The 13,522-nt window shown below is 40.9% G+C and overlaps 1 protein-coding gene across 14 annotated transcripts in view; it reads right to left on the bottom strand.

The window, feature by feature from the left end:
• RBMS1 (RNA binding motif single stranded interacting protein 1) overlaps positions 1-13,522 on the bottom strand; it is a 212,577-nt gene that overhangs the window by 5,531 nt on the left and 193,524 nt on the right. For 8 of the 14 annotated variants that reach the window (XM_049712070.1, XM_049712083.1, XM_049712080.1 and 5 more), the window contains exons 7-12: positions 9,067-9,182; positions 8,165-8,214; positions 7,945-8,038; positions 5,420-5,467; positions 4,467-4,517; positions 593-703 (exon numbers count right to left, since the gene is read on the bottom strand). In XM_049712070.1, the coding sequence (XP_049568027.1) occupies positions 593-703; positions 4,467-4,517; positions 5,420-5,467; positions 7,945-8,038; positions 8,165-8,214; positions 9,067-9,182 (470 nt within the window). The remainder of the gene's footprint in view (positions 1-592; positions 704-4,466; positions 4,518-5,419; positions 5,468-7,944; positions 8,039-8,164; positions 8,215-9,066; positions 9,183-13,522) is intronic. The other 6 variants (XM_049712072.1, XM_049712076.1, XM_049712079.1 and 3 more) reach the window with 3 other exon arrangements.

The raw sequence follows: 13,522 nt of genomic DNA on the forward strand, positions 1-13,522 counted from the left end.
TGCTTCTGCTGGCTGGGAATGTAAGCCAGGAAAATACTACCCTTTGTTCTTTTAAGCTACCATAGATATGGTCTCAGTTAAAAGCCTTTGGCCATCTGACCATCTAAACACTACACATATCAACCCTGGAAGTGAATCTGGGATTGGTTCAACTCCCAACTGAGTCCCTGGATTTGAGGAAATAAGTCAATACTAAGATTGTGATTCAGTGCCCCCAAAATCCATACAAGAAGAAATAAGTGAGTAAAAATTCCCTGCCTTGACTACCATGAATCACCTTCATCTTTTGCTTCATGAGACCAGGTCTGCCAGTGTGAATGAACGATATTAGTCATTAGGGCTAGAAGTGGTCTTGTATGGATACTATATTCTGATAAAGGAGAGATAGATAGATACCCAGAGGACAGACTTTTAGTTCATCAATTAATCAAGAAATATCTGAGTACTTACTATGTGAAAGGCAATGTGGGAGGAGAGAGGGGATCAGACATAGTCTCTGACATTACAGAGTCTAATTGATAAGGAAGACACAGGCTGCATTAATCTACCCTCCTCTGTTTGCTGAGACACATGATATTAATTTGCCACCTACTGTTCCGGTGCTGCCTAGTGACAGGTGACTCATCTGCTGGGCCAGAGGGCTGATCATAGATGCGGGCTGTAGTGACATGGTGTGCTCCATTGAGGGAGTTAACACGGCACCCTGGGGAGTCGGAGACAGAGGAAGTGAGACAAACTTAGGGAGGGAGTGCAGATTCTGGAACAACCTTTTGCAAAGGAAATGCCTTAGTTTACTGAGGAACATGAAGCTAAAATAACCTCCCCTCAAACTTGCAAATGGTGTCATGATTTCTTATAAATGGTCTAGACTGTGTTTCCTGAGACTTTTTAAAAGAGCACCCACTTCACAGAAATCCTTCTATTAAATACCTCTCCCTTTACTTTCACTTAACTGTAAAGCAAGCTAGTCCACTGGAGAACTATGGGGTGTGACAGGAAACGCAAACTACTTTTGGCTGGCCAAGGTTACAAAATGCTTAATTTTTTTTTTAAAGTAAATGACAGTTGATGTTTCATGCAGCCACAAAACAATATACTATATTGAATATTATAAATACAGTGTTTTGTTCAAAAATGTTAAAAAAATAGTCATTTGATTCAAGGTTCAGGCTGTTGGTATCAAGATCACATTTTTCATTCACTCAGTGTTTCTCAGAACTTTCAACTGCAATTTGGTGCCAGGGGAGGGAAGCAGATTCAGATATGGTTGTTAATCCAATTTTAGAATCTTTGATTTCATTTGAAAAAATTCTGGTCATCAAAACTAAAATTAAATATAGTTAAAAACAGAGAGGAGGGGTGAAAAAAATCACCCGTATAACCCAGCCTGTCTCTAATACACAGCTGTTAGCATGGTCAGGGTAGCACTGTCCAGATTCTGGCCTCTGCATGTTTTTACAGAGTTGCAACCAGGGCACATGAACTATTTCATATCCTGTGTTTTGCTTCTATTTATTTATTTATTTATTTATTTAATTTATTTCTGGTTGCGTTGGGTCTTCGTTGGGTCTTCGTTGCGTCTTCGTTGCTGCACACGGGCTTTCTCTACTTGTGGCGAGCGGGGGCTACTCTTCCGTTGTGGTGCGCAGGTTTCTCATTGCAGTGGCTTCCCTTGTTGTACAGCACGGGCTCTAGGCACGTGGGCTCAGTAGTTTTGGCTCGCAGGCTCTAGAGCACAGGCTCGGTAGTTGTGGCGCATGGGCTTAGCTGCTCTGCGGCATGTGGGATCTTCCCGGACCAGGGCCTGAACCCGTGCACTGGCAGATGGATTCTTTTTTGTTTTCCTTTTTAAATTAATTAATTAATTTATTTTTGGCTGTGTTGGGTCTTTGTTGCTGCACTCGGACTTCCTCTAGTTGCGGCGAGTGGGGGCTACTCTTTGTTGCAGCGCGTGGGCTTCTCACTGTGGTGGCTTCTCTTGCTGCGGAGCACAGGCTCTAGGTGCATGGGCTTCAGTAGTTATGGCATACGGGCTCAGCAGTTGTGGCTCACGGGCTTAGTTGCTCGGCGGTATGTGGGATCTCCTGGACCAGGGCTCGAACCCGTGTCCCCTGCATTGGCAGGCGGATTCTTAACCACTGTGCCACCAGGGAAGCCCCTGGGTTTTGCTTTTTAACTTAACATTCCATTACAAATATTTACCTTACTGCCTTACTGTCATTATCATCTTTTTTTTTTTTTTTTTTTTGCGGTACGCGGGCCTCTCCCGTTGCGGAGCACAGGCTCCGGACACGCAGGCTCTGGACGCGCAGGCTCAGTGGCCATGGCCCATGGGCCGAGCCGCTCCACAGCATGTGGGATCTTCCCGGACCGGGGCACGAACCCGTGTCCCCTGCATCGGCAGGCAGACTCTCAACCACTGCGCCACCAGGGAAGCCCATGATTTTTAATGATTACTTAATGGTACATTAATTGTGTATGAAGCTCAATTAGTTCTATTTCTGGATTTTTGCATTTTCTCTAATTTATCCAATTGTAATATTCTTATGGATTATAGCATTCCTCTCACTTTTGCTATCACCCGATTACCTGAGGATGCAATTATTCTGATACACCCTACAAATATTAATGTTAGGTTTTTGGTATCACTGTACCTGACTCATCCCTTAAATACACTGTTATTTACTGATAAATTGATACACAATTGAGGGCAAAGATTGGTGTGCAGGTGCGTTAATGCTGGTTGCAGGCAGTCTAAATCTGGGTGGGGAGAAGGAATGAATCCTAAGGTAGGAGCCTTCTGCACACACCACTACTGTCTCAAAGTTGTTCAACTCAGAGATATGCCTGCCTCTGTCTCTAATAGTTGACCCCTCCCTCCCCCCACAAAGGATATGGATTCATGTCAGAAGTAGTTTGTTATTAATATATTTCCTAAGAAATTTTTTCCTTTAAAATTTTTAATGTGCATCATCAAAAAGTGTGTGGTGGGCTTCCCTGGTGGCGCAGTGGTTGAGGGTCCGCCTGCTGATGCAGGGGACACGGGTTCATGTCCCGGTCTGGGAGGATCCCCCATGCCGTGGAGCGGCATGAACCATGCACCCGTGAACCATGGCTGCTGAGCCTGTGCGTCCGGAGCCTGTGCTCCGCAACAGAAGAGGCCACAACAGTGAGAGTCCCGCGTACCGCAAAAAAAAAAAAAAAAAAAAAAAAAAGTGTGTGGTATCATGGAAATGACTCAAAACCCCAGAATATGCAGAAGGAGCTTCCTGCTCCTCTCCCTCATTCATCTGTAGGAGCTACTGTACTAGGAAGCCCCCAAATGAAAAGTGAGCTGATATCCAGCATTCTCCAATAGGACAGCACAGAGTACCCGGGATGCAGACTGCCATAGGCGTTTGTGTGGCTTTGTGGGGTATGTGTGCAGATGTGTGTGTGTAGAAACACAGGTGTGTATGTTTATACAGACACACAACACACATAACTATATCATCAGAGAGCTCTTCTCCTGTGTCATCAACTAAACATGTTTTGTCTGCTTCTTCAAAGTCATCTCAGCAACTTCCTGTTCAGAATGTGTCCCTGTTCTGCTGTTTCACATGCCTGGTCTAACACTGCATAGTGTCCTCTTTAGGAAGTTGTCCCGAGAGAAATTCCTATCTCATTTTAAGGCCAAGAACAGTGTGATTTTCCTAAGCAACTGATGCGTTTTATAAGTACCGTGAACTGTATTGCTTACTAAGGTTCCCATTTTGCACTGGTTACTAGAAAGCTTAAGGCCAAATTTGTGGCGGCCTCATGGCAAGCATCTAGATTATTACATTAGGCATTCTTAGTCTCTTTTGTGATTTTGTTCTCCACCTTTATTTTTCAACTTTTAAACCCATGTTTTAATTCCACAAACTGGATTTTATGTATCTCTGAAAAATACATTAACTATACTACCTAATAAGGTGAAGTGTAACTCACTTAATTAAAAAAATGTAATATATAAATACGTACAACACATGCTTGTGTCACTAAAGAAATCACCTTTGTTATTCACCAAAGTCGGTGTTACTACTTTAGTTTTTTTTTAATAATTTCCATGGAGAGGCTAACGCTAATGAAAAACTCTAGGTCAATTTTGAACACTTTATATTTGCATTAAATAGAATGTAAAAAATGAGAGCTATTTCATCCTAAGTATGGTTAAAAATTTAGCAATTTTAAAACTTTAAAATTTAAAAATTCAATCTCCTACGTTTAAATTCTCATGGATTGCGAACTTGACCTAAGGTCAACCACCGAGTTATTTTAAGACAAGGTGAGTGAAAGTTTTATAATGAACTCATTCTCATATTTGATATTTAAAATCTCCCAAATCCTACACCATCTTTGGGCAAATGGTTTAAACCCAGAGAATGGTTTTTAACATATACATAGCTTACTTATAAACTACAAAGCCATTAAGATGAAAAACTTACGGGGTGCTGTAGGATATACGGTTGCGGTTGCATCCAAGAAGGGCTTTGCACCTGGAAAAGGAAGGATTTTGGAAGAAACATTGATTTCCATTAGAGTGCTACCTATTTCTCTAGAGCTCTTTTAATCATGTTAAGATCTACAGAAGGAAAATAAGGAAACAATACTATCAATGATTAAAAAGATTAAGACTAAGGCAGTTAGAGTTCTTGACAAACTGGTCACTCTGAATAGGATGAAATGATTGTTTAAAACCAAGTTCCATTTGCCCACTCAAAAAGTATTTACTGAGTATCAAGCACCAAAGAGAAAAAGGAAGACATAGGTCCCACCCTCAAGAAATTTACTGTCTAAGCAAGGGAGATAAACAAGTAAACAACTCAAAGAAATAGTGAAAAGTATTACAGTCAAGATATGAACGGTAGGTGCTTTAGGAATACAGAGGAATGAGAATTAATTCCAGCACATCTTATTAGAAACTAATCCTTAAAGTATGTGCTTATTTAAAGAGAATAATCAAATTCAACCCCCTTTTTATACCCAGGACCTTAAATTTCAGAAATCTTGTCTGGCAGTCAACAATTTCTAGTTAGTGTGAAACATAAAAAATCTGAAATCCAGATTTAGGAAATTAAACTTCAGTAACTAGATCCTGACAACTACAGTCAAAAGGGCATCTATACAGCAGACCCTCTGGATCGAGAAGTGTAAGACGTGAGAGTCAGGTTCTGTGGCAGGAAAGAAAGCATGTGTAGTCTCTGCCACCCCAGAGAAAGACTATCAGCCCATTTCTTGATGCCCAGAGCTTTCCTGAGACTATGTGATTTCAAAATAAGTTTGCCTCTAATTCTTGAGAACAAACCCCTCCTGTATCTCATCTGCTACTGTTAACTTCAGAGGTTCTACAGAGAGGATATGGGGAAGAGTCATGGGGGAAGAATGTATTATGATTTACCTTGATAGCAGAGCCCCGATACTTGTTTTCTCTGGTTTCCTTTGCCACCTAAGGCAGACCAAAGTTAAGTGCTTCTGCCTTGTTAACATTTCAGTTATCTGGACTGCAGCCTTTCCCCAACGGGATAATGGTGGTTTCTTGCAGATGCCAATTTCTCAAATCCAATTGTATGAGCATATAGTGGTTTAGCAGAGAAAGGCTTGCTCCAACAGGAGTGCAAGGCCTTCACTGAATAAATCATGGGGAGGCGAGCAGCTCCCGTTATAGACCCCAATTTGGGCCAGATGCACCCATTTTGGGTATAATTCCAGTGGTCCTAATAATCTAATAGCTTATATCATCATGGGGTTAGGAAGCCATGACATCTAATACAATTTTCTTTCTTAAGCAACAAATATGCTGCTGTCAACTTCTATTCCTCAATTTTCCCTAACTATAAAATGGGAATAATAATTATGTTCTGTGAATTCTTTATCATTGGTTCTTTGTCCTCTTTTGGATCATGAATCCTTTTGAAAACCTGATGAAGGAAATAGACCTTTTCCCCCCAACTGACTGCACACATACAAGCAACATTCTGCAAACAATTTAAGAGAATCACAGATCACTTAAAGCCCATTTGCTGACCCCATTGGGTTCCTGAACTTATAGGGTTAAGAATCAGTCTAAAAGGTAATGGCACTGAGTGCCAGGCAATTGGAATGAATTTCCACATGTATTTTTGGGAAACACAGATTGCCTAGGAGAAGAAATCAGGCCTTTGTAATGAAAAGTTGTTTCCAGTTAAGTCTATCAAATCTATTAACAACCCTGGTCTCCTAATTTTTTTCTATTCTATGAAATAATTCTGTGGCCAAAATGCTCACTGCTTTTATACTAAAGAGAGAAAAAGAGGTGGTGAGGAGAAGCGTTCATAGCTGTAAATATCTATAGCTGCATACATTCAGATTAATATGCACAACCTTTCATTTGTCTGAGGAGAAGCTTACTTGTCTCTATTTTTAGTGGTATACATAAAGAGGTTTCCAAGTTCAGATAGTTAAGAAAGAAGACTACTTTTCAACATCAGATATAGGAATTGTTAATTAGGGAAAATGCACTAGAGCAGATCTCATTGAATCTCATACAGGAAAGGAAAACAGAGAAATCTAAAGTTCAAAATCATTAAAAAGGCATTAAATGAGTGAGTGCTATGCCTAGCAAACTGAAGCACCAGCGTTAAGTAACTTAACAACCCAGAGAGATAAAAGGAAATGAGTGACGACTCAAAGAAAGGAAGTGAAAAGAACCTAGAAGCTGAGGGAGGCTGTGAATGCTACTTTACAACTTCAGTTTTAGTGCATTTAATCTCTTCTCTTTGTTATCCAGAGCTACTTTTATGCTTTTCGACAGAACCACCTTTATGATATTGCTTACATTGACCAATCCATTATTTTAAAAAAGCAGAATGGATATACTCTTACCAGCCAGTTAATCTTGGATGTAAAGGATAATAATTATAGCTAACATTTACTGAGTGCTAATGATATGCCAGGTACTGTGGTGAGCTCTTTACATAGATAATCTCATTTCGTTCTTATCATAAGCCTATGAGACAGAAACTATTATTATCCCCATTTTAAAGATGAGGAAACTGAGGCTTACAGAAGTGAAATAACACAGTTATTATTGTCGTCCCCTACCCCCAGAAACCAGGGCTCCAATAACTAACTCAATTATTTTAAAAACAAGAATACACAGAAGTTTAGTTTAGTCACACAGGATCTCAACAGTCAACAAAAGTGTATTCCCATGTCTGTAACTGACTCCGTTAGAGTGCCCCTGTCTGGGCCAAGGTGGCAACCCTGTGAGAGGCACTCTGATACGGGAGGACAAGTACATGTGCACCACCATGGGGTTCATGGAGAACAGGAGCTACCCCTGCAATAAAACCAAATCAACACGACAATAAGGTGCTTAATGAGATCTTGGTTCTAAGTTGGGAGTTTAGGGTAAAGCCTCTTCACAAAATAACATAAACAGGGAGTCACCTCTCTTTTTTGGCCTCAAATCTCACTGCATTGCTCATTTCATGTTACCTAACAGAGACACGTTTTTATTTATTAACATGTTTACTTGCTCTTTTGTTGGTTCCTGCTGACAAATTAACGAAGGCAAGGGTGCACACCTAGTCTGTATTTTACCTAACAGCAATTCTCTTTCCGTTTCAATTTCTGGGACACATGGTGTCCAGCAGCAGGGCCTGTTGTGGAGGAAGTATTTGGGTTCATCCCAATTCTAAAATGCTATCGTTTCAAGGAGTGACAACTGACAACCATTTCCCCTCGTTGCACATTCTCCTAAACATAAAAGTAAATCACTCTGTCAAATAAAAAGCAGCTGATTCTAAATTGGGTATCCAAGCTGCATAACATTTGACTTAAAATTTCATTATAAATGTTCAAAATTTTAAGACACATAAAAATGTAGCAGTGATTCAAGGTCGGCAAGTTGTCGTACTCTTGATGAATCCTAAAGGTACAAACCTGGTAGGCAGATACAGGAGATGCAATATAGGGTGTAATAGAAGTTTGAGTGATCATTCGGTTGGTAGCAATACTGTATGGTGAAGGATAAAATCTAGAACAAACACAAAAGGCTTTATTAAGTAATCCTTTAAATAGAATCATTCACGGAACAAACATCTGATATTTTCCACTTTCACATTTTCCCTCTAGCCATTATGTATTTATCTTAATGACATACCCGTTCTGTATAGCAGCCGTGGTTGGGTCATAAGTAAGTGTCATTCCAGCCTATGGGAAAGAAAAAGAAACATTCATCTGCAAAGGCACAAATTAAAAATTCCATTTCTCAGAGTCATGGCAACATAAAACAGTGATAGTTTAGTAGTATTTGATAAAATTGAGAGCTTCCGTTAGACAAATGTAATTATAAACTCAACACGAGAATTAAGCTGTAGATCGGCAGGCACTGTCCCATATGGTAGCTGTTATATTTAAAATTAAATGAAAAGTTGAGTCCCTCCACCATACAAGCTACATTCCAAGTGCTCAAATAAATAGCCTTAAGCGGCTAGTGATCATCACTGGACAGTATAGATTCTAGAACATTTCTGCTGGACGGCACTTCCCCAGACATTCTTGAACCAGTATGTTACTTTAAAAAACAAAAACAATCCATTTACGATAAATATGGGGGAATGATGGGCCAACATTTTTATTAAGAAATTGAGCTTTTTTTCCTAAAGACCATTATTATTAGGCAAAAAATCCTCAATGACAAATATACTGTTTATTTTAATAATATTTCAAGTAATTTCTGAATAATTTAAAACGTAAACCTAAGAAACCGTGACATTAGAGGAAAAAAACACTCGTGCATTTCTTACAGCAATTTAAAATGCTGTTTTACTTTTTATGTAGCTAACTGGTAAACACAGCTGCTTCCATCATCTATGTGTCCATCGGGAGAATCACCACTCTTAGCACGGTATTCACCGGGAAGAGTTTTATGTGACATTATAAAGTTTTAATCCTGGCCCCTATTCTAGAAGCGTGGCAGCCAAGTCAAGATGCTGCTTGTGGAACCATCCACGTAGCTTTCATGATCATACACCCCCACGGAAGTTTCAAGAGAGGACTTACAAGTCTCACCTCTCCTTCTCTATGCCACGGTCGTCCATTAGGGATGTATTTGTTTGGGTTCTGTCTCTTCTTCTGTCCTCCATCCGCAAACTTACACAATAAAGGTTCTGTAGGAGCTGGGTAAACAGGGAAAAATAACAGGAAACCAAAATGTTACGTGTGTACGAGTGACAAAACGTAACTGAATTTCTTTTGTTTTTTTTTTAAATATACGTGTGTGTGTGTGTGTTTATTTTTGGCTGCGCTGGGTCTTCATTGCTGTGTGCAGGCTTTCTCTAGTTGTGGCGAGTGCCGCGGTGCACAGGCTTCTCATTGCGGTGGCTTCTCTCGTTGCAGAGCACAGGCTCTGGGGCACGCGGGCTCAGTAGCTGTGGCTTGCGGGCTCTAGACCGCAGGCTCAGTAGTTGTGGCACACGGGCTTAGTTGCTCCGCGGCATGTGGGATCTGCCCGGACGAGGGCTCGAACCTATGTCCCCTGCATTGGCAGGTGGATTCTTAACCACTGCGCCACCAGGAAGTCCCTGAATTTCTTTTTTAATAGGAGCAGTGTTGGTGCTCTAAGGGAATGGATAGAATACTTCAAGGCAAAAGTTTACTCAGACCCTTAGGAGATGATCCACTGGTGAAAAATACTGTACAGAAAATATATTAGTTATGGTGTTCAAACCAGAACGTAATGAAACATTTCAAGAGCTATTTTGAGGAAGCAAAGGCATTTTTGGATTCACTTCTGTACTTCTTTAGGTGCAGATACTCTTCTTTTCACTCTGGGCCCTCTCTAATTCCATTTCAGTAAATCTTCAAATGTGAACAGGATTGTGTCACCCACCCCTCCGCCACTTAAAAATGCTCCCATAGCTTTCCATTACGATTGCTCAGAGCAGTCTTCACTTCCTCCAGTAGAAAACAAGCCCCCCTTTATACTGCTCACACTGTATTTTTATTCAGAGCATTTATCACACTTTGTGAGTGTGGCTATTTGTTTGGTGTCTGTTTCCCCTCTAGAGTGGAAGCTCCGTGGGAGCAGTGGCTTCTGTTCATCCCTGTTATTCCCAGTGCCCAAGTAAGTGTCTGGCGTGTTGCAGGCGCTCTCTACATCTTGGCTGAATCAATGAATGAATACAAATAGGTCTTATTTGTTTATTTTGGGGATACAACATGGAAGACAGCTGTTGTGAGAAAGCTGAAAACACCTGCCCACCCTATCTAAAGGTTTTTCTGGGCCTTTAATCATCCCACTTGGTGTTGCTTTACTATGCATCTGCCTCAAAAAAATGATCCCAAGAAACTAACAAAGAAAAGCAAAAGATGTATAAGATGCACAGACTCTCTTACCAGGGATACATATTCATTAGTTAAAAAAAGAAAAGAAAAGAAAAGGCGATGACACAGTAGGCCACCCATGACTTCTCCTTTTTTTAAAAAAATTTTTCTTGAATGAAAATAGCAGTGTATTCCTCAAAGCTGTGCTTGTTTCTGTATGTTTCTAGTTAATGTAATAAAGACAATCACACCTTCCTGTCTGACTCTCACATTCTGTCCTTTGTCTACTGTGGAACCATGATTACTACTTTCAAGTTCTGTTTCAAAGTTCAATAACCATGAAAAGAAAAGTATTACTTGTGGAAAATTTATTCCTTTCTCCTTTGCCTCTTATTATCCTAATTCACCTCTTATTTTATATCACTATTACCCACCCGCTAATGACAGGGTGGGAGCAACAGTGCCTCTCAATACTCCTCTGACGAAACACAAAATGCACCCAAAACCCAACTACAATTCCTCCTCGAGGCTGTCGGGGCCATGGTTTGGCACTCCTTTTTCCTCTCCCTGGTGTGAACCGCTCCAGAGGGACGGGCTGGCACGTGAGCTCTCTGAATGGCAGCTGTAGTACTACGGGTGCCAGGAGGTGAGAGCAAAACTGTCAGGTGTCTGGTGAGATGCCCCGGGCTTCCCTTCTGACTCCTACACCTCCCCCACCCACCGATTTCCAGAACAAGGAACTTCCATTCTTCCATTTAAGGCAAACCGGGTGTGATGGAAGATGGACAGGGGCCAAATCCTACCTTCCTAAACTACATTCTCTGTCTTTTCAAAAAAAAGATACTGACTTTTGGCAATTTCCACCTTCATTAACAATCACAGAAGGTGAAGTAAATGGATGCAGTGAAACAAGAGAGCCTTCTAACCCCTGGAGATGCTTTTAACTCTACAAGGGGGCCGCTCAGGGCCAGATGGAAAGGAAGGCCGAGAGAAGACAGCATTCAAGTGGAAGGAAGGAGAATGCCTGTCTGCCCTGGCCGGGGATGCCTCGTCCTTGACCTCTGAGGACAAACTGAGAACTTGGAAACAAGATCTCACTCTCCACCGACCTAGAAAGGTCCTTACGGCATCAAATGTTTTCTCCAATGATGTCTGAGGTTTTAGGAATCTGCCTCCCCATAACCTTGTGGGACAAGAGAGAGAGATTAAACTCTGTGGTGCTGACACTTTGTGGGGCTTCACTTTGGGGAACTGCTTCTATCTAGAGGCATTATAAAGATGAGCTCCTAGACTGAAATTCAAATAAAAAAAAAAAGTTTACTTGGCACAGCAAGTGATGCAAATGCACCATTTTCCTCTATTAGCAGAGAAAGGAGGCGACCAGGTCGGACTCATTCTGGAAGTTCACCGGGGCTGCCCAGGCAGGCGTGAATGGAAGCAGCTGGGTAGCCATCCCTGGCGAGTGCCAGGGCTGCACATTTGCTGAGAGGCCAAACAGGCCTTCCCTATCCGTGGGAAGGTGCTTCCAACACATTTTCATTCATCTACACTAAGCTCCGTCAAAGAAAAAGCAATTTCAGGCAACAATCAAGCCTGCTAAAAACGGTGTATTGAGGAGGTAAACATAAAGTGAGCGATGACATGTTTGCAAATATATCATTTAAAATGAAACAAACGGAACAGAATGTAGTTGAATCTTTCAAAAATGAATTACATTTGCTACATGATTTTGTGCTGTCATTAAGATATTTTCCTTCCTCTAAAACCAAAAAGGTTAAGTAGTTACAACAGTTTGTCTACTAGCAGGTGTCCCATATCTTAGGAAAATTAATTTCTTATTTTAAAGAATTATAACTAGTAGAAATGACACAGTTTTTAGATAGCTGTTGGTTCCTTGCTTCTGGGGAACAGGAATACCCCACTATTCTGTGTGTGTGACGCAATATAAAATTCTAACAGCTTCTTCCCTCTATTACAATTTTCTCTGGTCTGTTTAGCAGTTGAAAGTTTTACTGAGTGCCTACTATGTGCCAGCTATAGTCTGAAGAGCTAGGGATACAGTGGTGAATAAAACAGGGTCTTACTTCATAGTTCTTGCAGTCTAATGGGGACGAGAGCATCCCCAATCTTATAAGGCCATTTAGCCATTTATGGGACAGAGCACTGTTTACTGAAATGTTTGTTTTTAATAAGAATGCCAGCAGAAGTGAAACACTTCTGATACAGGAACAGCTATATTTCTTTTACACTGCCGCTCCTTGAACTTGGATGACATGAGACACAGCTTAATCCTAAGCATTCTTGATAACCTATTGATTACAAAGATTGTATCATGTGTGCGATGAAAGCAACTATGTGAAGATTTCTTTAAGACATTTACGTTACCATTAGACTGAGAAAGAGTCAGAGGACTTCAGTTAGATTTTTGAATCGAAAACCAAACTTACATACCCAGATCTGTGTCATGGCCCACTTATTTTTAAGTGAGCGCAAGATTGTTACAAAATGAGAGTTCCTTATTCGACTGGCATATGCTGCGGCTTACTCGACCAGGGAATAGTCTCTAGTTTGCATTTGGAGCCTAATATCCAGGGTTCCAGGTTAAAGACTGGGAGATGCTATGTGATGTCAGCTTTTCCTACAGAACAGATCCCTCAGGTGGCCTCCTTGATTGTTCTTTGTAGAAGGGAGGTATTGAGGAGGCCTGGCACGCAGAGAAGGACGTGCCCTGAATACTAGTAATATGAGTGTGATCAACAGGTAAGTTTGGGTATATTAACCTTAAAAAAAAAATTAGTTTCTAACCATCCACCTATATCCTCTATATGGTAGTTTTCTAGATTAGTAACTCTTCACCTTATTGAGCAAAACAATAATTGCAAAGAGTTCTAACAAAAACATTTATGATATAATGTTTCATAAAATTACCCCTTACTGACTGATTCTGCCAAATATGCAAAGTATTCTAGGCTGAATTTCCCTTAACGAATCAGGATCTTTGGGGTTTGTAAAGGGTGTGCCTCAGATGCCTTGTGAAATCTCTCAGGTCAGATTCTCGTCCTTACTCGCCAAGACAGAGAAGTTATTTTCTTGTTCGTCAGAACCAACAAGAACATGTACCTCCAGAAGCTTAACTACTGTGGTAGAGCCTTCAGTAGGCAGTGCCACGTGCAAGCACTGATCTGATATTTTG

The sequence above is a fragment of the Orcinus orca genome, chromosome 7 (genome assembly GCF_937001465.1).
Source record: "Orcinus orca chromosome 7, mOrcOrc1.1, whole genome shotgun sequence".
Taxonomy (NCBI): Eukaryota; Metazoa; Chordata; class Mammalia; order Artiodactyla; family Delphinidae; genus Orcinus; species Orcinus orca.